The sequence below is a fragment of the Saccostrea echinata genome, unplaced genomic scaffold (assembly GCF_033153115.1).
Source record: "Saccostrea echinata isolate AGI-Se365-2 ecotype Australia unplaced genomic scaffold, CSIRO_AGI_Sech_v1 ptg000001l, whole genome shotgun sequence".
Lineage (NCBI taxonomy): Eukaryota > Metazoa > Mollusca > Bivalvia > Ostreida > Ostreidae > Saccostrea > Saccostrea echinata.
The window spans coordinates 51084460-51111687 of NW_026889750.1; the positions used below are offsets into that span (position 1 = coordinate 51084460).

Genomic DNA, 27228 nt, shown 5'->3' on the forward strand with positions numbered 1-27228 from the left:
TATTTAAATCCCGATAAACGTTTAATAATGATACCTTATTACTTATATTTACATTTGTGAATGATTTGTTACAAATAGTTGGGTCCTATAGTTTTAATCCATAAATTTATTTATTTTTTCAAATTTCAACAGTATAAATTGAATGTGTTGAACGCCTAGATCACTTATGACGCCAATATGAAATTACGTACTAATATGACTAAACAATCAATTTATGGTCACATGTCAAACCTGTTATTACACAGGTGTAAAAACGACTTGTTCAAATAGTGTTATTTAAGAGAAAACATAAATTTTGCAAATGTAAATATATAAGAAATCAATATTGTACAGGATGACAATAATGTAACTTTGCTTCAATCAAAGCTTATAAATAGCTCTTCCATCACAAATATGAACAACAGAAGTTTATAAATGTTCTTTTTCCGTCATTGAAATAGTTAATTACAATTTTGCAAAAAAAATTTCTGAAATCAATGTTGCAGCTCATATTACTTTAAAGAATATATGAGAAGTAGGAGATTATCGACATTTTTACCCCCCCCCCCCCCCCCCCAATTAGTTGTACACTCTCTTATTCACCATCAAACAATTATAAGATAAAATTACTAATATATCATTTTTAATTCTTAAGAGTTAAAGTAATGCATCATACTGATGATTTGTAGATTCAATATAATACTACAGTTCTTTTTATAAAGCCACTATGTAACATAAAACATTAAAGGTAAGAGGACACTTTGTCCTATACTGTGTTTGTGAAATTCATTGTGTTACCTTCATATTTGCTTTCAGGAAAAAGAAAGTAGCAGACCAATTATCTCAAGAAAAAGATTGAGCTATAAGTCTCCCTATACAACTTATCAACTTTTATTATACAACTTTGGATTTTTTATTGAAAGAAGTGCGAGCATTCTCACAGAAACCATCCAATGTAAATATAAACATAACTTTAAAGTAAATAATGTAGTCATAACACCCAGAACTTGAGTGGGAAGCACAGCTTAGACTTGTTACATCAATTATTTTAATATGCTTGGTTTTTTAAGTGGCTTTTGCATAAAACAAGGGATACATCAAATTATTTAGTAACATATTAGTTAAATGACTTTCAGTAACCAACACACCTACAATATTGAAACAGAAGTGTTAGTAAACAGGAATATCACACTGAAGTCACAATTAATATAAATTTAACAATGTAGTCATTCAGTTTTGTCAATACAGGCTTTAAAAGACACTTAATAACTGCACAACAGAAAAGTCTTATACATGTACATGTATATTGCAGCCATAGGTATGAACAATAAACAGTCTTGGGTTAAAAAAAAACCAAAAGTTTGTGAAGATTCTTAGATTTCTAATATCAGACATTAATTATATATACATGTTTGTACATTGTATTTTAACCATTTTTTTAAATATACACATGATTGATCATTCTTAATTATACATTTTCATGTAAAACACTTCCCAAATTTTTTAGTGCTCCTAATTTAAAATATAGTTATACTTTATCATATAACTGTATTGCTTTACAATTCATACATCATTCTTAAATATATATTTTTATGTAAAATTTACATTATACAAACAAAATGGAAAAATCTGGACAATAATGATTTAAAATTTGCCCACAACAGACGGTTTTACTTCGTCTTTACTGTGCAGCAGATTTTCTCTAAATTGCCCTGAAAATGTGTAGTATCTTATAATATAATTTGAAAAAATAGAAATGCAGTTATATCATTATATTCAACATTAAATAAAATGTGAAACATTATCATAATGCAATAGAAAAATAGTCCTTGGTTTTCTATAGATATGAACACATCCACTCAAATATGGCCACAATCCTAACAGAAATGATGATAATACTACAAGTTTATAGAATGAATGTCTATTATCTAAGTTTAATTAGAACTGAATTTTCCACTGTTTAATGTGACTGTCGTGTCCTGCTGATACAATGGTGTCGTTGTTTAACCAGCAAATTCTCGTTGGATGACTCATCTTATGTGCACCTAAAAATAGAATATTACATCATAATTACTTCTACAATGGTCATTTCAGGCTTCGTTTTAAGTTGAAAAAAATAAAATATTTTTGCCAAGGGTCTTAAATATTGCTGAGATTTTGTCTAACCTTTGATGACCAGACTACGTTTACTGTGAGGAGCTGTAGGTTTCCACACAACGATACCCTGATCCAGAGAACCTGAGGCAAACAAAGAGGAATCGGGAGACCAGGAAATACACGTGGCTCGAGCCGAGTGCGTGGGATCACTAAACACCAGCTGTAAAAACAACAGTTTGTAACAGATTAAAAAGAAAACTTTCCGACTTCTTATTTGTTATACATTAGTTGGATTCAATTTTTTTTAAACTTTGCAAAAGTTTCCCTTTATTATATACATGTAGCAAGTTTGTAAACACATGAAAATAAAATGATATCTGATCAAAATTTAATTTGTTTGATTTTTTATTTGCAGATTATTCATGATTCATTTATTGTGGTAATTCAAATTAAAACATCTGATAATACCACATATTTTATTTATATCACTTGTACAGTCATACTTTGTTTTAAATAATAAAATTGCTGATTTGACTTAAGCCAATACTGACCTCGTAATCTGGAAGTTTGAAGCACCTGACGTATCTATCGACCCCAGCTGTCGCCAGATACTCGCCATCAGGAGAGAACATCATGTCCCCCGCCACGCCCTCGTTGTCTATGGTCTGTAATTCCTGTAGGGCTCCATTGGATTCACTGATACTGTACAGATGAATCTTCTTGTCCTGTCAAACAGAACAAATAAAAAAACAAATATTAAGGTGCACCCTGTCCATTCAAAAATAATAACGCGTTGCATTTTAAAGGGAAATAACTCTTAAATAATTCACATTCTCACTGAACATGTGTAGAGATAAAAAGTTTTTCTTACAGTGGTTCCACAGACAGCTACCACAGGTCTACTGGGATGCATGGCCACACTGGCTGGTTCATAAGGCACCGCCTGAGAGAAAGTCTTAGCTCTATTCTGGAAAACGACCACCTAAAATACAAAAACAAAAGAGTCCTTTGAAATCAGACATCTTATGTGAATCATAGTTTGATTTTTTTTTTATTATCTGCAAAGACATGCAAGCTGGCTTCTTGAATTTACAATTCAGAAAAAAACTCTGCATACTCTCATTGATTTATCAACAACATTAATTCATTCTGTCTGAAATTGTCAGTTTGATTTACAATGCTCACATGTTTGATACAAGCCACTACCACAAACATTGACCCTGCTGCCAATGCTTTGGGCATGGATTCTAAGCTATGGGATTCTCTACAACAAAAAATAAGATAGCTTAATACTACAAATGCTGAAGTTTGTAAAACAATATGAATTTGTCTTAATTAAAACTTCAAAGTCCATGGCATCAAAAACATTATTATTTAATGAAATGCAATTAAAAATTTTTAACTCATTACAGAAAGAACCAGTACATTGTAATTATCAACTTGACTGAAATGCTATTTTATGAGGAAACATTTAAAAAAAATTAAAAATGAAGACCTACCCAAACTGTTTACTACCCACGTTGGAGAACTTGAGGGTGTCATCCATACTAACTGTGATTAATTCTCCATTAGAAATTACCATATCCTGAATCTGGTTCTTATGACCGGTACCAGTAAACCGGTCATTCTCTCCGGTTCCTGCATCCCAGTAATCTTACCAAGGCTCAGGAAATCAACACTGAAACTTCACATTATATTTATACCTATACAGTCTAGCCTTGTTAATTAGGACAGTTCTACTGGTCACTTAGTTACAAGAATAGTGTTTTAGATCTCTAGTTACATGTACATGCTTAAATATCTAATAAAAATGATACTTATGACTAGTGACTTTGTGCTGTTGTACTTTTGGATACTCGGTATCTGGTAAAATGTCTAGATATTCAATACTTCTACTGGTGACTAGTGATATAAACAAAGATATCTGGTAAAATGCCCAGATATCCAATATTATTTCTGGTGACTAGTGATATAAACAAAGATATCTGGTAAAATGCCCAGATATCCAATATTATTACTGGTGACTAGTGATATAAACAAAGATACCTGGTAAAATGCCCAGATATCCAATATTATTACTGGTGACTAGTGATATAAACAAAGATATCTGGTAAAATGTCTAGATATCCAATATTACTACTGGTGACTAGTGATATAAACAAAGATATCTGGTAAAACATCTTGGTATCCAATATTATTACTGGTGACTAGTGATATAAACAAAGATATCTGGTAAAATGCCCAGATATCCAATATTATTTCTGGTGACTAGTGATATAAACAAAGATATCTGGTAAAATGCCCAGATATCCAATATTATTACTGGTGACTAGTGATATAAACAAAGATACCTGGTAAAATGCCCAGATATCCAATATTATTACTGGTGACTAGTGATATAAACAAAGATATCTGGTAAAATGTCTAGATATCCAATATTACTACTGGTGACTAGTGATATAAACAAAGATATCTGGTAAAACATCTTGGTATCCAATATTATTACTGGTGACTAGTGATATAAACAAAGATATCTGGTAAAATGTCTAGATATCCAATATTTCTACTGGTGACTAGTGATATAAACAAAGATATCTGGTAAAACATCTTGATATCCAATATTATTACTGGTGACTAGTGATATAAACAAAGATATCTAGTAAAATGTCTAGATATCCAATATTTCTACTGGTGATTAGTGATATAAACACAGGATACTGATATGAGAGTCCTGGGCTCCAGCAGCTGAATAGATTGTCCCTTCACAAAGAGCCATGGCAGTGATTGGTTTATTGTGTCCCTGGGGAAAAAAAAAGAAAAAGTCAAATCCGAGTATTCTTTCATTAATATAATCATCATCTCATGACTATCATGATAAATATGCTTAACTTTATTTAAAGAATGAGTGGACTTAATGCCCTATTTTGGATCTTTTTGCGATTCCTCTGCCAAGCTGTAAATGAAATGAATCCAAAATATTTTACAAGCAATAGAAAGAGCTATGTATACAGGATTGTATTAGGTAGAAAATTTGTACAAAAGCACTGCCTTGTTGCTATGAATCAAAATTGAAGCAATGATACATTAGTGTCACCGTCCAGAATTTGATATGTACCCGGAGTGGTTTTTAAGTCACATAATCAATATTAATAGGAGGCGGGGCTATCGATCAGCGTCAGTGTCAACATTTCTCTCTCTCTAGAAATTTGTGTATGGTATATTATAGCGATGTTAATATGAAATTTAAAAAAAATGTGAGGACACGCGAAATTATAATAACATCTAATTTGTTAAATTTTGAAAATTGCAACCAAACAAGCTCCAAGAAGTGATTTGGATCAAGGTCAGGTTGAAGAATACAAAGTAACTGTTTTCACGAGTACACTAGCAGGTGGACATCAGGTGATGAATTGTAATATTGAACAGGTCAATCAAAGTCAAATCAAGGTCAACGCAGTCATAACAATGGAAGCGAGAAGTTTGTTTTGAACACGTTTTTTTTTGTAAATTTAAGTATGAGCGCACATTTGTGGGCTCTGCTCCTTTTAATATGACATTTTTTTGTTCAATATAAAACTACAGTTTTCTTAAGAACAGCCGACAAAAATGCGCTGACTACCGGTATGTATTCAGAGGATGAAAAACGTGTGACCCTGATACTCTATTGATATTCAAGAAATCTGTGGGCCCCATGCCTTCGATATTTATTTAGTTTTTCTCAAAAAGAGCGTGTTTTAAATTCATATCTGTACCACAAATATACATTGTACAGTTAAGATATCGGGGATTTATATGATAGAAAGAAGTAAGCATTTTATGACATTTTAATTTATGGCATTTTTTCTGGACACTTAAGTCCACCCATTCTTTCAACAGGAAACTCACAGTTTAAAATGCATTTAAAAAGATTTAAGAGCATGTATATCATCAGAAGGTATTTTCCATTTTGACACTGCATACCTGATCAGAAGAAAGAGAGCTTTGGGATGGTTATAAGACATTAATAATACCACAACCTTCTCACCTTTAACACTCACTGTGTGTGTTTAGGTGGAAGGGGGTGTGTGTTTATGTCTAAGTAGTTCTCACCTTTAACACTCACTGTGGTGTGTGTGTGTGTGGGGGGGGATGTTTACTTGGCCGTAGGAACTGGGGGGAGGGGGGGGGGCACGGGGGGCCATGCCCCCCCCAATAATTTTGCCGATATATAGATTACTATTGTAAACATAGATAATATGTGCTTGTGCCCCCTCAATAAAAACCTGTGATGACCTTTTTTTTTTTTGGCTTGTCAATAAATTTTAGGTAGTGCCCCCTCAACTTTCAACTGAAAAAAAATGTATGGCTGTGCCCCCCCAAACTGAAATTGCTTCCTACGGGCCTGGTTTATGTCTAAGTATTTCTCACCTTTAACACTCACTGTGGTGTGTGTGTGTGTGTGTGTGTGTACAGGGGGGTGGGGGGGGGGTGGGGGGGGGAGAAGGGGGTTTATATCTAAGTATGTCTCACCTTTAACAATCACTGTGGTGTGTGTTTGTGTGTGTGTGTGTGTGTGGGGGGGGTTATGTCCAAGTACACCTCATCTTTAACACCCACTGTGGTGTGTGTGTGGGTGGGTGAAGGGAGGGGGGGGAGGGAGGGGTTGTCTAAGTACACTCACTGTGGTGTGTGTGTGTAGGGGGTGGGGGTGTTAATGTCTAAGTATGTCTCACCTTTAACACTCGTCGTGGTGTGGAGGGGTTGTTTACGTCTAGGTAGTTGATGAACCCTGACAACGACACTGTGAGAATGCTGTTTCCCTGCCACAAACAACCCACCTGCATGTCCTCTACTGTCTTACCCATCTCAAACGTCCTACAAAGGGTCAAGACATTTAACAGGAGAAAACTCATAAAGTAATTCTATCTCAAACGTCCTACAAAAGGACACAAAATACAACAGGTGAAAACTCATACAGTAATTCTATCTCAAACGTCCTACAAAAGGACACAAAATACAACAGGTGAAAACTCATACAGTAATTCTATCTCAAACGTCCTACAAAAGGACACAAAATACAACAGGTGAAAACTCATAGAGTAATTCTATCTCAAACGTCCTATAAAGGGACACAAAATACAACAGGTGAAAACTCATAGAGTAATTCTACCTCAAACGTCCTACAAAAGGACACAAAATACAACAGGTGAAAACTCATAGAGTAATTCTATCTCAAACGTCCTACAAAAGGACACAAAATACAACAGGTGAAAACTCATAGAGTAATTCTATCTCAAACGTCCTATAAAGGGACACAAAATACAACAGGTGAAAACTCATAGAGTAATTCTATCTCAAACGTACTACAAAGACAACAGGTGAAAACTCATAGAGTAATTCTATCTCAAACGTCCTATAAAGGGACACAAAATACAACAGGTGAAAACTCATAGAGTAATTCTACCTCAAACGTCCTACAAGGGGACAAAAAATACAACAGGTGAAAACTCATAGAGTAATTCTATCTCAAACGTCCTACAAAGACAACAGGTGAAAACTCATAGAGTTATTCTATCTCAAACGTCCTATAAAGGGACACAAAATACAACAGGTGAAAACTCATACAGTAATTCTATCTCAAACGTCCTACAAGGGGACACAAAATACAACAGGTGAAAACTCATAGAGTAATTCTATCTCAAACGTCCTATAAAGGGACACAAAATACAACAGGTGAAAACTCATAGAGTAATTCTATCTCAAACGTCCTACAAAAGGACACAAAATACAACAGGTGAAAACTCATAGAGTAATTCTATCTCAAACGTCCTACAAAAGGACACAAAATACAACAGGTGAAAACTCATAGAGTAATTCTATCTCAAACGTCCTACAAAGGGACACAAAATACAACAGGTGAAAACTCATAGAGTAATTCTATCTCAAACGTCCTACAAAGACAACAGGTGAAAACTCATAGAGTAATTCTATCTCAAACGTCCTATAAAGGGACACAAAATACAACAGGTGAAAACTCATAGAGAAATTCTATCTCAAACGTCCTACAAAAGGACACAAAATACAACAGGTGAAAACTCATAGAGTAATTCTATCTCAAACGTCCTACAAAAGGACACAAAATACAACAGGTGAAAACTCATAGAGTAATTCTACCTCAAACGTCCTACAAAGGGACACAAAATACAACAGGTGAAAACTCATAGAGTAATTCTATCTCAAACTTCCTACAAAGGGACACAAAATACAACAGGTGAAAACTCATAGAGTAATTCTATCTCAAACTTCCTACAAGGGGAAAAAACATTCAACAGATGAAAACTCAAAGTAATTCTTTCTCAAATGTCCCCAAGGGGAAAAACATTTAAAATATAATTCAATGGATTTATTAATTTAAATTTAACTTCATAACTGAACTATTATTTTTAATATTAAATATGAAACTGCCAATATTTCTTGAACAGATTGTACCTGACATGCATTTCACAGTTCTTGTTTGTAAACTGAAAGACCCTTTAGAAAGATACCAGGTTATTCAAAATTTATTTAACCATTTTAATAATGAGAATACTTTCACTAGATGATATACATACATAAATGTAGATTGTGAAAATCTGAGTTAACATACTGAACTAATTCTCCACTGGGAACTTTAAATATTTTGGCCGTTTTGTCTCCAGACACTGTCAGAACTTGTGACCCATCATCATTGAAACACAGCTGTAAAGGGAGACAATTTATATATGCAACACCACAAATAAATTCAAAATTGTTTAAGAGATCAGGGAACTTTGAAATTTTTCTTGGATACAAAACTAATACTACTTTTTTTCTTTAAAGCAAATGCTGAAAGGGTTGATAAAAATAAATAAAGAAATCAAAAGAATGTTTAACATTTACTTCATAATATTTTACAAATTCCACCACAGCATAAAGTACATATGGCATAAATTCCACCACTGTACAGAATATTTACAGCATAAATTCCACCACTGTACAGAATATTTACAGCATAAATTCCACCACTGTACAGAATATTTCCAGCATAAATTCCATCATTGTATAGCATACTTACAGCATAAATTCCACCATTGTGTGCAGAAGGTGAACCAAGTTCTCCAATTTTTTCAGCAGTTTTTCCATCATATATAAAAGCCTGAGGTAAATGAAAAACACATTCATTTAATAAAATAAATATGGCAATCCTCCATTAAAAAGAATCTTTTATTTATAGTTTAGTTTTAAAGCTAATTAACTATTTAAAATTATAGTTCTTATGCCATGGATTAAACATACCCTTTTGTCTGCGCCACCACTAATAAATACTTCTCCTTTTGGGGAGTACCTGACTGCATTTACAAAGTTTGTGTGGTCCTTCAAAGTAAGAGAAAAACAGTCAATTCACTTTTTTTAAGTTAAAAAAAATGACTGCAAATTCCGATTGTTATAAAAACTGCACAGCCATCTATCAAATTTTCTACTTGTTTTGGACTCATTACTGAAAATGAATTTAAATGAAAACAGCCTTTTATAAGAAGTTTTAAATAATTATTTTCAAAGATTTTGAAGATACAGTGGATTTTGGGAAGATTAACAGTGAAAAAAGATAAAACAAATTTTTATGTGTATTAAAAAATCATAGCTGTATTCACTATTTCTTTTTTAACCTTGACAATTCTTATATATAACTTAAACACTAATTAGTTCACTGACATACCTTCAGGGAGACTTTGAATTTAAATGGTGGGCCCTCATAGAAGCAGAGGCTATTGTCCTCACTGGCACTGACCAGTCTAAATGGCCGCTCTGGACGGAAACTGATGGCATTCACTGCAGCACTGTGACCAATCAAATCACCCAGGGAATTCCCACTGTCTGCAGTGAACACATGAGAAAATCTGTAAAAATAAACATCAAACTTTGATTTGAACTGTTCCCAGACTTGATCATTCTTTCTTACTTTAAAATTTACAGGTAAATATCATTAGACTTTAAAGGTTTTTAAACTGTCTGTCTGCATGAACTTATAATTCCCCAAAAGAGGATAACATGTAATTACTAAATTAAAGATTTTGCAACAACATTTATGGACATAGACCATTTTTCTAAATGACAATCTGTTGCTAGTCAGTGATTGGTTACTTTTGGTTTCCCTGTCCACCTGCTGCAATCCTCTGACTGTCTCCAGACCAGGTTATGTCCTTCACTTCTCCAGCAAATGGCTGGTATTCATTTTTCAAAATGTGCTCCTTATTTACTGTATCCCAAACCCGAACTTTACCAGACATGTCTAAAAGACAAAAAATGCTCTATTAAAACTTATGAAAAAAACATAAAATGACAAATTTGTCATAAGAAAAATTCTTCAATGCAGAGAAATCTTTGTTACAAGACCTCCAGATGCTATATAGAATCCGCTGGGGGAGTAAGCTGCACATGTGGTCTGAGTGGCATGCTCAGTGTAGATGTCTGAAACTGCTGGATTCTGATAATGAAAAAAAAGGATTCAATCACTAACTAAAACAAGTATTCAACAAAATCACTATAGCCAAAATGTGGAGCAAAGTCCACTTGTTCAGTTCCTTACCTCGACATCCCTAATTATGACGCTGTTTCCATTGGTATACAGCATGTTGGCTTTGTTCTTTGGGTCTCCATTCAGGACCAGGGGCTTGCCTCTTGTTGTTCTTGGTAAACTTGCAAAGCACTTGACTATAAAATACAAATATACATTTACAGATTACATATTTCACATGAAACAGCCACCAAATGACTAGACATATCCAAAAATAAGTTCAATGATTATACTCTTGTGTCTTGAGAATTTCATTAAAATATTCAACTGAAGAAAAAGTAAAATAAAAGTCTTATAACAAGCATGATTTTTTTTAGTGTCAAAGCAATACATGTAGTGTATTAAAATTGCTAAAAAAAATACCACAGTATTACTTTTGAAGTAATTTGTCGACAGTAAAATTAAGACTAAAGTATAATTATAAAGATTTACAGCAATTCTATTCACATTTGAATATTTGATAAATTTAGTACCAGTAACAAACAAACTCTTAATAGCTATGCAGAAGGAAGAAATTTAAAAAAATTGCTTTGCCAGTATTCTCTGAAAAGTAAACAAAAAGGGAAATATTTGTAGTGACAGAACTGATGAGGTTTTATGCCAGAGGTGGTACTGACAACATAAAGTTCATATGCAGTCATATATGCAAAAACATTGGTATAAAATCATGGATATTTAAAGCCAGTGCTTTATCACCAATTACTGTAAACCAACATTTATTCACGTGCAAGAAATATCAATGGGTTTCTTGTCCTTGCTGTACTCATAAATATTTCTTGCTGTGAACTACTTATTTCAATGTGTATTTACAAAGAATATTTCCTAAGTCATGAAAATTAGTTGACTCAAATTTCAAACTAACAATGCATGAATAAAAGTTACTGTGAATAATAGTTGGTTAACAACATAATTTCCATGTGAGAAACTGACTTCATCTGTTTATACTGTGACTGAGATACTGTACATGAATGTGATAAGATATCTGAGTAATGGTTTGGACCAATGTTATCGGCCTGGGTAGATCAGTTGATAGAGGACCTGACTAGTGATGCAGGGGTCCCAGGTTCAATTCCTGGTCCAGCCATGCACTTTCTCCTTTCCTGTTACATAATTTGGTGTCGTTGATCAGTCCTGCCAGGGGCAACAAGTACTTGGGTTGTGTGTTTTTTTGAGGGCGAAGACAATTTAAGGAGGGAGGAGTGTAATGGTTTGCACTGTAGTTATCGGCCTGGGTACCAGTAGAGCACCTGGCTAGTAATGCAGGGGTCCTAATTTCGATTCCCAGTCCAGTCATACATTTTCTCCTTTCCTGTTACAACTTGTGTCACAATACTTATAGTTTCCTTGGGGATTTATATAGTAAACACTGGTGTTAAAAAAACTTACACTTCGTCTTTTAAATACTTTTGTTTCTTTGTTTGTTTTTATTTATTATTATTATTTTTTTTTTTTAAGAAAAACGTTTGTTAGAGTTGATGGGCTAGGTCTAGATAAAATATAAAGATCTAAAAGGGGAGGGGCATTCTATTGTTTAATAACGAAGTATTAAAACATGACACTTCTTAATCTGAATAAGCAGTATTAAATACATGCAGTGCATCAATGATCTGTAGCAACCATCAATGCTCTTGGCAACATTACTTCAACTGTTCAACCTCAGAAGCCCGAGATGTTCAGCTTCCGTACTGAGAAAATTCGAACTAAGTATTTTTGTTGCATGCATTCTGAGAATTTTAGAGAAAGCATTTCCTTACTTCCACGTCTCTACTGGGATCAACACCTTACCTTGTTCATAGCTCCCCATTTTCTGTAGAATTAAGTGAATTATACCAAGTCTAAACACACCGGCCTGTAATCCGGAAATAAAATAACCCAAAATAACGCATGCGCATTACACCAAGGGACTTCCTTGTTTCCATATATGGTAAGAGCATGCAGTCAACTTCAAATCGAAAGAAAAGGTCCAGTGAGTCATTTCAAAAATTAAAAAACTGAACTAATTGAGAATACATCCAAAATCTTAATTTTGTGCCTGTTGATTTAAAAAGCCGTTTGTTGGCAAAATATAAACAGTGCACATTATCAGAGACATATAAAAACTTTTTTATATGTCTCTGACATTATCTAAAGATTATTGAGACAAAAATACTTTGAGAATCAGCGTCGTCCAAACCATATAAGAAACAAATCAACAAATATATAATTTGAAAATTGAAATGGAACTGATGATCAATTAATATTGCAATTAAGGTTCATCATGAATATAGGTCAGTGTATTATTTTTTTAATATAATTACCGAAGATTACTTTCCCATCTGCATATGCAGTACTGAAATAAGAATTAACTTGAAAACTGCTTTGCTGAAATGACCCACAGGTGCTTGGGGACGGGACCCCCCCCCCCCGACTTCCGTACCCTAGAGGTTCTTCGACTTTTTATATCTTTAATATCCTTCTATGACATATTCACAGAGTATTACAATTGAAAAATTTAAAAATATGACCTAAAACTAGCCTTTTACATGTTTTATAAAAATTCACACTCTCTTATACTAAAAGTTCTCTTTTAGAATCAGAGAGTGTGAATTCTTACAAAAGGCTAATTTTAGGTCATATTTTGATTTTTCAGTTGTAATATATACTTTGTGAATTTTTCATACAAAAATATTTATTTAAAAAAAGTCAGAGAACCCTTGGGATACGGAACACGAAAAGGGGGATGTCCCGTCCCCAAGCACCTGTGAAATGACCCAATATGATTTAGTTATATCTTTTTAACAACAGTTATGCTATTATATGACATCATGGTACAAAAGATTCAATTTATCTGTATTTATCAAATATTGCTCCCCTTTTATTATGAATCTAGTGGTTAAAGATTTCATTGATACAGAAAGCAAGTTATAATTTTTTTTATTTCCAATTTTGGGACCAAGGGCATATGAGAACAACATCAAACAAAAATAATTTTTTTTCTTTTTTTTTTTATCAAACCAAAAAATAAAATAAAATGAAATAAAAGAACAAACAAATAAACAATAGAGAGGGCGAAAGATCCAAATGTTTGAGACATCAATCACATAAAAGTAACAACACGTCTCCAAGTAACACTGAGTACTTTAGATAATTATGTAGTGCATGGTTCTATATTCATCCTGTGAAGTCTTTTTTTTTGTTTGAAAACATTTACATATTTATTCCGCAGAACAAGTTACTATTTCATTTCATTCATTTGTCATGAGCCACATTAATTTATTCTTATTTGATAAAGTGGAAAAATTTTTGTTTTAATATTTTGAATATATTCTACAAGTTCTTTTCTGTGTTATATGTAAGAAATAAACATTATTCAACTGACAATTCTTCTTGTTATGATAGAACATTTTGTTCTGTTCCAATGGATTTGCAAGTAATAATCATCAAAGAGTTTGTGTCATGATTTGTCAATATGTTGCAAAAATTTAACACAGTCAGATACAGTCTCAATATAATACATGTATAATGAATATTTCTAATAACCAATGACAGCATGGTTGGAGGCTTTTTTACCGCCCCGTAGAAGCCGGGGGGGGGGCACTTTTTTTTCTGAGTATAGTATTTTGCAAAAGTAATTTTCGTTTCGATGCTTATCCCCCCCCCCCCCTCGAGCACATTTTGTTACTGTAAGGTAGAGCACTGGCAAATTCCAAGATTTGGACAGTTTAGGGTTTTTGCTTGTCAGATTTTTTGAGGAGGTTCCCCCCCCCCCCTTTTGAAACCGTTGCTAAGGGGTCTCCTATATATGTGTTTTCAAAAGAGCTTTAAAATGTTCTGTCAAAAACTGTAAAACCTGCGATGTTTTGATTACAAGCTCTTCGTTTTCTAGTAAACTTCTATATCAAAACTTGGGAAAATCTGAATTGCAAATCTTCTAATGTTGTCTACGGAATAGAATGGACCCTTTGTGGGCTAATTTATGTTGGCGAAACCAAAGGTTCCCTGAATAGAAGAATATCAGGGCACAGATTTCAAATTAAACTGGGCCAGCAGCTTCTTATACAAGCATTTTAATTTACCTGATCATTCTATTTTGTCACTGAAAGTTAGAATTGCAGAAAAGATTCACCATCATACTTATAGCCCATCACCATTTGCAAGTACACTTTTCCGTTGAAAATGAGAAGAATGCTGGATCAGAAAATTAGGCAAGATCTTTCCATATGGTAGCAATGACAATGTCAGTGGTGTTGGGAATTTTTCAAGGCCACAATTTAGCAATGTGAATGTGATCACGGGCACTTCGGGTATGGACCCCCCTTTCCATTTTTTTCTTTTTAAATATTGGAGCTCTCTTTTTATGCATCAGTCGAAAACGATATATTTAAAATCAGCTTATAGAGACAAAAGAGTTACATTATTGATAACATAGAGTGCACATTAGAATACAAAAATGGGAAAAAGGTGACGACCCCAGATTTTATGAAAAATGGTCCATACCCCAAGTGCCTGTGCAGTACACAGAGACGTAAGTGTATTCATGGATATCGCGGTCTTACAATAAACCTATTATACATGATGTCTCCTTTGATTCACTACTACCTTATGTAAATAGTTAGGTCTTCATCACAATTGCACCAAACTCAACTCTGTCCCTTTGAAAGTTTTAAATAGTCTATTTGTAAAAGTCTAGGAAAGTTAATTGGATTCTGATCATTCTTTGACACCAGTGTACAGGCTCGTATCGGTGATTATGGATATTGCAAATCATAGGCTTTTTCACGGAGGATAACACTGCTCAAACAACACGTTTGTTCCTCAAACTTCAATACACCAACGAAGGAATTGACATTTTGATATATCGACGACGTACTATCAATTAAACAAAAGTTAAACTTCCATTCATATGTCGATTCGATGTATCCCTGTGAATTTGAAACAAAAGACACCACAGAGTCTGATACATCTGTTTCATATTTGGATATTTGACAAGAGAAAGACGTATATGGTAACAACACAACTTTATGAACACGTAATGACTTAAATTCAACACATCATTTTCCCTTACTTATTTAGCAATATACCCTTATCACCTGCATATGGGGTTTTGTCTCCCAGATTATTTGATACGAGAGCATGCTCTACGAACGATCAATTTTTAAAACGAGGCAAACTATCAACCAGCAAATTGATGAAACAAGGATATCAACAGTCTCGTTTGAAGTCATCATTTCGTAAGTTCTATGGTCGATACAATGACCTTATCAGCAAATACAATAAATCAATAAGTCAAATGCTGACTGACGTTTTTCATACAAATTGCTAGGCCATTATTTACACACTGAATAGTATTTGGATTTTTCCGTTTATCCGATCATGACAAGGAGCATTCGGCAGGTGTGACCGTTCGACAGGGGATGCTTACTTCTCCATGTCACCTGATCCCGCCTCTGAAGGTTTTGGAGGTCCATGTTTGCTCTGCTACCGATTGGTAAAATTTAAATGGACTATGAGCTTGAATACTGTTCGTTATGTCCATATCTCATATAGTTTATCCTCATACAAATTATTTATGAAATTTCAACAATATAAATAAATTTTGTTTTAAGAAGCTGCACATTTTGAATTTATAGTTAGGTTTCACAGTGTGGTCTAAAAGGCGTAACAATATGCTATGTTTGCCTTAAGTTAGTATTGCCAAAACATTTTTATCAGTTGAAAGAAATCCTTCAAACCAAGCTTATATAAACCATGCTAAAAATTCACAAAAGAGCCAGATGCATTAAACAAAATACCGAGATATTTGTAAGACCATGAGTCTTTAAGTTCTTTGTTTTTGAATAAAAATGCAAGTTTGTCGATTTTGCACTTTTTTTGTTATATATGTGCAATATTATGTGACATTTTACATACACTTTGCAATTCAAACAGAATAAAATCATGAATCATTTTGGGAATATTGATTTTGCTTATTATCAGAGTACAATATCTTGTTTAAAAAAAACAATTATTTCCTTCAAATGAAAATAATGCCTGTTTTGTTTTCACTATTGATCAAAACATACATGTAGACTCCATATTCCTTTTACAAATATGCTTCAACTGTTTCGTAATTGTTTAAACATTAGATAAAATCTTATGTGTATTTTTTTTAATGTTACATGTACATGTTTTAATTTCTTTCGTTTCTAAAGGTCCATCAACATAACTTATATATCAGTGTACATTTAGCTTTATAATTTACAGCATCCATTTCGATGGACGTCAACAAAATTCAGCACGAAGTATGAAATTCAAATTATGATTTTTTCAATAAACTATGTATATATATATATATATATATATATATATATATATATATATATATATATATATATATATATATATATATATATATATATATATATATATATATATATAATCATTTCATACTTTAAATGACGCATCAAAATGTTAGTTTCAATTCACATATCTTTTTCTTTCTAAAAAAAAAAAAGCAATATGAATTTACTCAATAATTTTTGTTTGATTTATTTTTTAAGTCAAATATTTTTTTTATTTATTTCCGAGCATTTTCCTTCCAATATCATTCTTTTTATTTCTTTAAATTAATGTAATTCATTCGTATGAATTTAAAACAGAACAAAACAAAAAGTACTATTATACATAAAACTCACCATGAACTTTATTGCTTCATAACAAAAAAAATATCACAACTCAAATATTCCTAAAAAATTAGGCCAGGATATTGAACATTGGAGAATTCCGGAATGTTTGCAACTCAGCTTCTGAAAACACAATGGATCGCCATTCTAAAAAAGAAAAAAACACATACACTGTAAATACATATCCGGGAAACTTTACATAACCAATTTCTTTTCTGCATTTTATTTCTTACGGGACACTTTAAAACAGTTTGAAACGCCTTTGCGTTTCCGCGGAGCTATGTTTCAGTACAAATGATTCAAAACTAGGCGAAGATTAGACTGAAAATTGCAAGTGTGTTTTGATCACACAAATATTTTGATTTAAAGTGATATGTTCCGTATTTGATTTCAATCAGATTGAATTCAATACGTATTAAAATAAATTGTTTAATTATTACCATTGAGGTCTAGACTATTAGATTGATCAGAGTCACGTGACATGAGGGCAATGACAATGTCGTTGACTTGGGAGGCGAACAATTGCCCACAAAATAAACTTCGAACCTCCTTTTCATCTAATCTATCGTCCTTGTTTGAGTCGCCAAACTGAAATAGCAGGTCAAGGACGCCAGATTCTGTCGCGCGCTTCTCTCGATTCTACAAATTTAAAAGTGGATAAAGTGTCGTTTGCTATCCCCCGTTCTCTCTTTCTTTTTTGAACATGTAATATACAATATTCGATATATTTTAATTTTAGTTTCATTTTTGATTTAACGTAACATTAGTATAACATCACATTTCAGTTGAATTGAGAGGCGGATGTACTTTGTCTCGTAGCTAAAAAATCCTAAATAAATCAAAAGTTTCAGACCATGCAGTTTATTGCAAGTTTCATAATTAAATTCTTCAGAGAGAAAATTAATTTTCCTGCTTAATTCGTTGAAATAAAAAAAATGAAGTAAAATAAATAAATAAATCAATAAATCAATAATTTACTAACACTTGTTATAAATCATGTCTTGATTACTATCTCATACACTTCTGAAATTCATCAAAATGGAGAAATTAATACATAAATTTTTATCTATTTCATAGTTTCAATTTTTACCGTTTTCTCCCCCCCACCCCACCCCTTTTACTTGAGTAATGTAATCTTAAAGACAATTTTTACCCGTTTGAACTGCTAAGAAAAAAATCACTGACCATCAAATCAGCATTCGCTCTATCTCTTTTCTTGAATTCCAGTCCCTCTACAGATAAGACCAAAGCCATCACTACCATGACCGCCAAGCGCATCTTGATCACCGAAATCAGTACCAAGTAAGAAACAACCTGCCCCGAGTGGACAGGTTTTATATGACTCCTGTCTAACCCGGTGGTCCAGGGACATCCGCCACAAGGTGCAATACGCGCAATAAAGATGTTTGTTCACAAAATGCTTTCTTTTGAACTGTTATTATAAAATTGTCGATAATAGTTAATCACCAGCAAAATATTTCTGGCAAACATAGTTATGTACACTTAAAAAGAGTTGTAAAATAAAAGAAGCATCATTATTCACAAAATCTAATGATGTGAAAGTTCAAGGAATGATACCTTCGGGGTTCCTAAATATAGGAGATATAATCTACTTAATATTCATTTTCACCTTGACTTTTGAATTTATATATACGAACGGAGTTGTCAATTTTAGAATATACTAAAAACATTCTTTTTCTACTTTTATTTACGAGGGTCATTCAAAAAGTAATGCAACATACAGTTTATCATAATAAATGTAGAAGTATTTAATTTTATTTTTTAACAGTTGAAAAGTTCTATTAAAGAACTCCTAATCACAGAAAACCCCATGCTTCTTCCTATTGTTGTCACAAATGAATTCATTTTTAAAGTAAGCATGGTCACTACACTGAACTGAAAACTGTTTAGAAATTATATCTGCCAAGAAGATGAAAATGAGGGCGTATATGAAAACTGTGCTTCATTACATAAATATCTGAATAACCCATATTAAAGATATGATTTTGATATGTGGAAAACTAGTCTTTCACGCTATATATAGTTTTCAGATGGATTTGGAAATTTGAAAGAAAAAAAAGTACAATTAAAAGATTACAGTCAAACTGGTCGTTCGAAATCTGTAGGGGCACCAATAAATATCGATACTGTGAACAGCATGAAATCTGAAAATGCCAAATTTCCGTTGATAGACTTTGCTAAAATACGAAACATTTCATCGTCATAACAGGTTTTAGAGTTCTGACAAATGAAATAAATTTAACAATAATTCAATCAGATGGGTGCCTTATTTCTTTACAAATGCTTATGAGAAAACACACGTTAAATACGGTATGCAAATGCATGGTCTATTTAAAAATAAGCATTTTTACAAAAAAGATTTTATAAACTTGAGTGATGAATGACGAAACATGGGTGTAGTTTTTATAGCCGAAAAGGAATATCAAGAATAAAATGTGGAATAAAAGAGAAAACTGTCGTCCTATTATTGCAAAGAGAAGCAAGGGTTCCATATATGTTTTATTAGTTTTCTTTTAATTCAAGAAGTCCAGTAAAACATGTAATACAGCCAAAAGGAAGGACTATTAATAGTAACCTTTATGTAAAAAAAAATTCACCCAGAAAGTTAATACGAAAGTAATCAAAGGAAGATTGTACATTTTCAGATACATTGTATATCATGGAAAGTGCTATTCATCAGTGTCTTTAGGGCATCCCTACAAATGAGTATGCTGAGATTTTCTGGTCATGGGTAAAAAGACTTTAGACATGTGTAAATATTAACAGGGAATGTTTTGAGGTATTGAAAGTATTAATCTGCTTTACATGCTATTCCTATTTTTAGATGACCTTTTGCATTATTTATTGAACGACCCTCGTACCATTTTATTCCTCAAAGGTATTTTTTATAATTTCTCCAATTTCCATAATTAATCTTCTAAGCTATCAAGAAATAATGATAATAACCAAACAATTCTGTTTCAGCTAGACTCATTTAGGGCCAAAGTAAAATAGCTATCATGTTCTAAATTTTGTTTTTACTCCCACCTGGTAAATTCAAAATTTAGAACATGACATAGCACTTGATTTAGAGAGCAACTCTTTATTTTAAACACATTTTGTAGGATGCTTCTATAAACTTTTGATCAGGGCCCAGGAATAACTCGATATATCAAAGAGAAAAAATCGTAAAATTTCAAGTATACTAAGTATCAACCGAAGACAATTTTTGATTGGATTTTTGTTACAAAGTTTTATTAGGCATTAATGATAAAGGTATCATGAAATCTTTAATTTTGTTTTCTTTATAGTTTTAAAAACTGTTCTATGCTATTGCAAAGCACACACTTATTGAACAAGCTTATGTAACTGCTGAATAAGATAACAAAGAAAGTGGAAATTATCAATTAAATATATCGTGTAGATATGTGGAGATGCAGAATCTGTTTAACTGTTTAATAATATATGTAAAAACTGTATCTAACCCTAATCAATAGCTGAGTATACAAGGGTGGACATCATATATCAGTCATCCATATTCCCCTTAGTTTAAGACTTGATACTTAAATATTAAAAAAATTAAATATACAGCAAAATTACTTCTTTCTAAGGATGAGATTCTTCAAAATCAGATTTCAGTCTTTAAAACTTTTAACATTCCGTTTAACGAAGGTGAGTTCGATCTACCCTACCTATATCGGATTTCTAAATTTCATAAAAATCCTTAGAAATAAAGATGTAAAAGTATTTAGAGGCATCTATTAAAGGGATGCATTTATATAGTTCTCAGTGATCAGGTCTTCCAGCAATTTGTTGGAATTATACTCCTTTATTAGCCGACCTGTTTTTCTATTCCTATGAAGCAGAATTTATATTATTCAAAAACTTCTACATGAGAAGAAGAAAACACTCATTCTGGCCTTAAACTCGACATTCAGATTTAGTTTCATTTTTTGGATGTTTTATTTACTAGAGACGATGAGGGCCAACTGTATGACAAACGAGATGTCTTCAGGTATTCAATCGTAATATAATTAATTATGGATATTAAAATCAAATTGCCGATCATGTACAGCGCCTCTACAAATAGCTGCAGTGTGCATGTTGTGTTAGTTTGATTGAATTTTTAGCCTTGGAAAAGCATCAATTGCCTGTGGAAGGCTGCATATTAAGACATTTACACTGAACATATAGCTATTGAGCAGTAGATCTTTTTGGTGCCAGCACCTTCTGGCCTGGAGGTTATAAAACATTTTGAGTTCGTACCCTGTGCTAAAACTCAAACTCTGTACTCCAAAAGCATACTCAAACTCAACATTTTTATACAATTTAGAGTGGATGTTTAAGCATGAGTATGGTTTTGGAGTACAGAAAATGTTTTTAACCTCCATGCCAGGTTACTCGGTTTATACGGTCTTATTCGATGAGTTTGTCTCCATTTCCTGCAGTGGATTAATTATTCCAATTTACGACGTAAGGATATCAAATCGTTATTTATCGACGCTGATTCATTACTCTTATAACTATCTCAAACACACTGCGCCATGCGGGAGACGCAATGTGTAAGAAATTAAAAAATAAGATTGAATGCTCATGACTGATCATTTTTTTAATATTATATTATATTATGATTTAAAAGACTAACCTGAGCCATTTACATGTAAAATAGTTTACTGACAATAATAACAACTATCACATTATAATTTTGATATCTTTATTTATCTAGTTGAAAATGGTATTCCATAATTTATTTATTATTCCTGGATAAAATAAGCACATAAGGAGACCGTGTCAAATCCTTCATATCAGCCTCTGTGAACACCACTGCCCGCCAAGCTACAAAATAAGATAGTTCTTAGATGGCTGTGCATTCTAGCATTAAAAAAGAAGCAACGAACAAGTTACAACGGATAAGTCCAGGTAAATAAGGCTTAATTCACATATGCATCAATTCATCGGCTAAGGATTCAGGGACCGGAATTCCAAGAAATTCTACATCTTACATGTATTTAAACCTTTTGCATAATTTCAGTTTTTTTTGGAATGTGACGTTATAATACTAGTGAGTATGATTTAAATCCCTAAATAAACTGCGGGAAAAATGGGATTGTTTATGACATTTTTTCTCTTTGTGCCTTTTTTGAGTTCTACCCAAACATTTTGCATTTCTACTTTCTTACAATATATTAACAAATCGAAAAACAACGCTATAGATTACTAACATGCCTTATTGGCAAAATCTTAAGCATACCGAGCAATTTACATGTACCTACCCGCGATATCCATAGACAGGGAGCCATCAGGCTTCCGAAGTTTCAGTATAATGTCATTCACGTGGGGAGCGAAGGTTCCACAATTGAAGAGCTTTCTAACCTCTTCCTCCGACAAAAGTCCGTCCTTGTTAGTGTCCCCATAATTAAATATCAGGTAATCCATATCATACTTCTCCTCCTGTCTGACCTAAGGATAGTATAATATAATATTATTAATATTATATTATATTAAAATCGCTAATCCGGACGACAATAAGCTAATTTTTTAACAAATGACAAAGACATGCATCTCTACAAAAGGATTCTGTTTCGTAGGCCATGCGGTCTTATAATGAAAAGTTGACATCCTACCTTGATATGTCTCTCAACAGCTGTTCTCTTACTTCTTGTCAAGACATCAAACCCTTGGGTAAAACTTAAAATGGCTGCAAGGCTCACAGCTAGCATCCAGAACTTCATCTTGAAAGAAAGAGAAACAAATATCGACGTCTCAATAGCCTGAAAATTAAGCCTTTTATAGGCTAGCTACATCATTCAAAGATAGGGGAGATTTTAAAACGTACATTTATAGATATTGCAGCGGCTCAATTAAGATCATTTTGTTGATAACATATTACTAAATGTTTTAAATTACTGCAGTCTAATAAAAGTGAGAAAATGGTTTACTGTGTAGTATATGTATAATCATGTTCAACTATTAATTTCATAAATCTATGTTCACAATCTATAATCAAATCAGACTTCTTGCACATGTAGATCCGTATTCACTCTTACGCAGAGTATATACGGCGCGGATCTAAGAAGTCTGATTTTAATTAGATTGTTTATGTTCAATGGTGAACTTTTTTTTGGAGGTTGGTGCTTTTTAAAAATAAATGATGAAGATTTATAGGGTTTTTGAAGTAAACATTCTTTCGTCGAAAAGTTCGCCTTTTAGTTTACTGTGACCAACATTTATTTTACTTAGCTACACAAACTAAAATATTTTAAAAAAAAAAAAAGAAAAAAGGCTTCATATCTGTAGAAAATGAATAAAAAACTACACTCATGAAGACTGTCATTTATTTAAACTTTAATTTTGATAGAAGCAAGGTACAATTTCCAGGGAAGAAAATCTATAAGTTTTCAGTTAGGCTAAATTTTCAGCTGTGCAATTCAACCCATTGCTTCTGGGGTCGTCTTAAAGTTTGGTGTGGTGAACATAGCTTAACGATTGAAAATGTTTTGGTCTTATACACATGAATTTTTTGGAAGGGAAAATATATTGAATTAATGTGTTTAGTGAATTTCTATCTGGTGTTTGTTGTCTGTAGTTATCAACCTGTGCATTCTCCAGTATTAATTCATTCAATTAAAAATTGACTCTTCATCTGAAGATCGTTTAATTGATCTTCGAATGACTAAGAGTAAAATGATAAATTTTATATCCAATGATTCCATTTTTTATTTCATATTTTATTTGAATATAATTAAGATACCAGTTCAGTTACCCACGATCATCAAATTAAACGGCTCATTAATATGTCATATCTATTTACACTGCAAAGTGTCAATTAAAGAATACTGGTCGATGGAGGCAGGTTATTATCCCTTTTATGTGGTATTGGGAATTTTCTCCGAGATAAACTAGAATTAAGTATCTTCACATCATTTTGTTAGCTGACATACTGGTTTGAGTTGTGCAAGTAACAGTATTTTTGCTGCTGTTCATAAATTTATTGATGAAACATGTAGATTTTCTTAGTTGATATTTAAATTTTATTTGTAACATTTGTATTATTATTTTTCTTTAATTTGCATGACATATTGTATTATATAAGGAGAGGAACTAGTAAGTTATTTTAGAACTTGTTTCCAATCCTTTTGATTTAATCAATAACATATGTTCAAAACAAAACAGTTGTGCAAGAAACTAGGTAGAACTGTCATAATGAGTGCTACGAAATGTTTTTATGAGATTTGAGATTTGCGTTGATGTGTGATCAGTAGGAAAATGCTTGGAGATGCGGCTAAGTCAGGAACAACTTTTTTTAAAATTAGATAGTAATTTTTTTAGATATAATATGGCATCAAATAATAGAAATCGATGATTCGATCAGGGGAGAAGAAAAGTGATTTATCTTTTTCGTAAGATACCATTGTTTTTAACAGTTTAAAGCCTTAATCATCTCATGTCTTTTATTTTCTAGGAAATTTATTAACAAAACATTCAGTAAAAGCATTTGTTCATTAACAAAACTAATTATAGACTTCGTGACTTCAATCCTGTTTCAATCAAGTTTCAATTATTTATTTCATGGGCTGCTAACAACATCATGGCTAGCTCCGATCTGGACATCGACTCAATGTCTTCCCACTCTGTGAAGAGAAAAAAGGTAAATATTTGTAGATGTATTGCATGATGTATATATAATAAATTTATTTGATGTTGATAGTTGGTATCGCAATTACTTAACTTTACGGAACTCTTTCACGGTGGAGGTAGGAAACGTCTGTTGGCTAAGTAAGATCGATCTTTTTTTTTAAAGGACAGACAAGAAAGAAGTTCTGGTGAAATATCTTCCTGAACAATCGTTAAACAATGCGAATAAAACTTCGAGATCTAGAGGAGCTACTCCTTATGTGTTATAGTTTTGATGATACTGTTCACTATTATAAACCCACTCTTCTTATCAAATTCAACCATTTCTTTCTGAAAATCATTGCTTTTAGAACCTGATAAAATACTCTAAACATTCCTAATTAAACAGCCTACTCTTTGGAGTTCAACCCTCATTAATACATTGTACTTTCAGCATAATGATTGTTCGAATCATTCGATTGTCAGTTATGCCCGGAAATCTTGCGAGAATATTAGAGCTTCCTCGACTCCGCCGCAAATGAGGGGCAGTAAGTTAGATAACCGAGGTAATCGCGATACTAAGGGTGCAAAACACAGTTTTATGTATGACGTTATCACGACGTAACTAAATGAGGGACATGCAAAGTGACCCCCATAAATAAATAATATGAAGACTTGTTACATAGACATCTATATATCAACAGAAAGATAAAATGGTGAATTTTATAAACATATACATATATTGCATTTATCACTTACTAATAAGAAGTATTTGACAAATGAAACATGGAGGAAATTGGGAAGTTTATGGGTAGTACACCTATGCAATTTTAGCTCCCTTGATCACAAACAGTGCAGAAATCAGCAAATATAAGTGCTATGCATTTCACAGAACAAGTCCTTAGGTTTCTTTTTGTTGTACTTTTAGGGTACATTTTCCAGCTTTTTAAAGAGATACTTTACCTGCTACTCAAATCATGCAATTCTTCACATGTGAAAAATGGGTGTTTTTAGAGTTATCTCTCACTATTAAAAAGTCACACAAAAATTAATTCTCAAAAAATATTTGTATACTTTTTTCATTTAATCTTAAGATAAGACTCTGCTTTATGCAAATAAAAATAAAAAAGCTGCAATTTTCATGTACACTGCATAAAAATAGCAGGGGAATTCCTACCCATCATGCTTTTCTCTAATAAAACCCCTCTGGATTTTATACGAAACTGTGTTTAGCTACCAAAGTATTCAATGTCATTCATTTTTTATGTTGAATGTCATTCGGCCAAATATGCTTTAATAGGCAATGTAGTTATATAATAAAAGTGCAATTCCAAGCAATCCAGAGGCACTAACGTCACTTCCGCTTAAAAAAGAAACATTTACGAATAATTTGTTTAATAAAAAGTGTTACCATTTACATCCAGAGATTGACTGTTGTCTAGATCACGTGACATTAGAACAGTGATGAGGTCATCGAGATGAGAAGCAAACACGTTTCCGGAGAAGAGTCTTCTAAGTTCCACTTCCGTCAATCTTCCGTCTCTGTTCAGGTCACCAAAGAAGAAGATGATACCATGGGCGTGTTCGCTACGTTTTTCTTCTTTTCTCAGATCATCAACCTACATAAATGTTTCAAACACTTAAAACAATTTTGGAGTTTTGTAAGAATTAAAAATATACCCTACATGACAGTAAGTACCTCTATCCAATCAATTATATCTTTGCTAACTTTTCCCTTAAAATTAAATTTTATAATTTTTTTTACTTGAAAGGTACTCACCAGTTCCTTTAAAACATTTCTCTTTTCCGATTTAATATGCTTCTTTTGAAGTGTTAAACAATTAACAAAACAGATCAAAGTAAGAGCGATATAAATGATGATCCCTAAGCGAGCCATACTGATCAACAACAAAAGGATAGATGGGTCCTGTCGGGGTATCCCACACCTTAAATCCTGTCAACACGCGATGGTAGTTTCGATAGCAACAGTCTAGAAAGATTAAGTGTCGATTAGGTGAAATGTGCCGTCCTTTCGGCAATTTTTATACGTCATCACACAAGTAGACATCAGATAGTGACCGTTAAGATGGACAGGTATTGATCACGTGTTTCTGGACGTTAGATATTTATTCTCATATATTGCTCCTTCTTTGTCTCTTTATTTTAATAAAAAAGATATTTTAGTTAATAATAAACAATTGTTAAGCCATAGTTGATTTCCCAACTGTCACGAAGAGAATAGAACTTCATATGTAAACAAAAATGAGAGAGAGAGAGAGAGAATAATAAACCAAAGTGTAAAGTACTTTTTAGAAAAACATACAT

At 32.7% G+C, this 27228-nt stretch overlaps 4 protein-coding genes across 4 annotated transcripts; all 4 read right to left on the bottom strand.

The window, feature by feature from the left end:
- Positions 1–605: 605 nt before the first annotated feature.
- Positions 606–12550, bottom strand: LOC133194097 (actin-interacting protein 1-like). Its single transcript, XM_061330067.1, has 16 exons — positions 12434–12550; positions 10661–10785; positions 10468–10558; positions 10216–10363; positions 9791–9971; positions 9370–9447; positions 9149–9229; positions 8702–8793; positions 6789–6930; positions 4795–4876; positions 3576–3729; positions 3262–3340; positions 2948–3058; positions 2628–2801; positions 2146–2296; positions 606–2024 (listed from the first exon to the last, which is right to left on the bottom strand). The coding sequence occupies exons 1-16, from the start codon at positions 12450–12452 to the stop codon at positions 1918–1920; spliced, it is 1815 nt and encodes a 604-aa protein (XP_061186051.1). The 5' UTR covers positions 12453–12550; the 3' UTR covers positions 606–1917.
- A 4809-nt stretch (positions 12551–17359) lies between these two features.
- On the bottom strand, positions 17360–18567 carry LOC133181550 (uncharacterized). The gene is made up of 3 exons (XM_061316039.1): positions 18475–18567; positions 17730–17928; positions 17360–17436 (listed from the first exon to the last, which is right to left on the bottom strand). The coding sequence occupies exons 1-3, from the start codon at positions 18565–18567 to the stop codon at positions 17360–17362; spliced, it is 369 nt and encodes a 122-aa protein (XP_061172023.1).
- A 3419-nt stretch (positions 18568–21986) lies between these two features.
- On the bottom strand, positions 21987–23021 carry LOC133181560 (uncharacterized). The gene is made up of 3 exons (XM_061316050.1): positions 22914–23021; positions 22563–22749; positions 21987–22125 (listed from the first exon to the last, which is right to left on the bottom strand). The coding sequence occupies exons 1-3, from the start codon at positions 23019–23021 to the stop codon at positions 22037–22039; spliced, it is 384 nt and encodes a 127-aa protein (XP_061172034.1). The 3' UTR covers positions 21987–22036.
- Positions 23022–24843: 1822 nt separating this feature from the next.
- LOC133181567 (uncharacterized) lies at positions 24844–26800 on the bottom strand. Its single transcript, XM_061316065.1, has 3 exons — positions 26684–26800; positions 26315–26522; positions 24844–24920 (listed from the first exon to the last, which is right to left on the bottom strand). Exons 1-3 carry the CDS (start codon positions 26798–26800, stop codon positions 24844–24846), a joined length of 402 nt encoding a protein of 133 aa, XP_061172049.1.
- Positions 26801–27228: the final 428 nt, after the last annotated feature.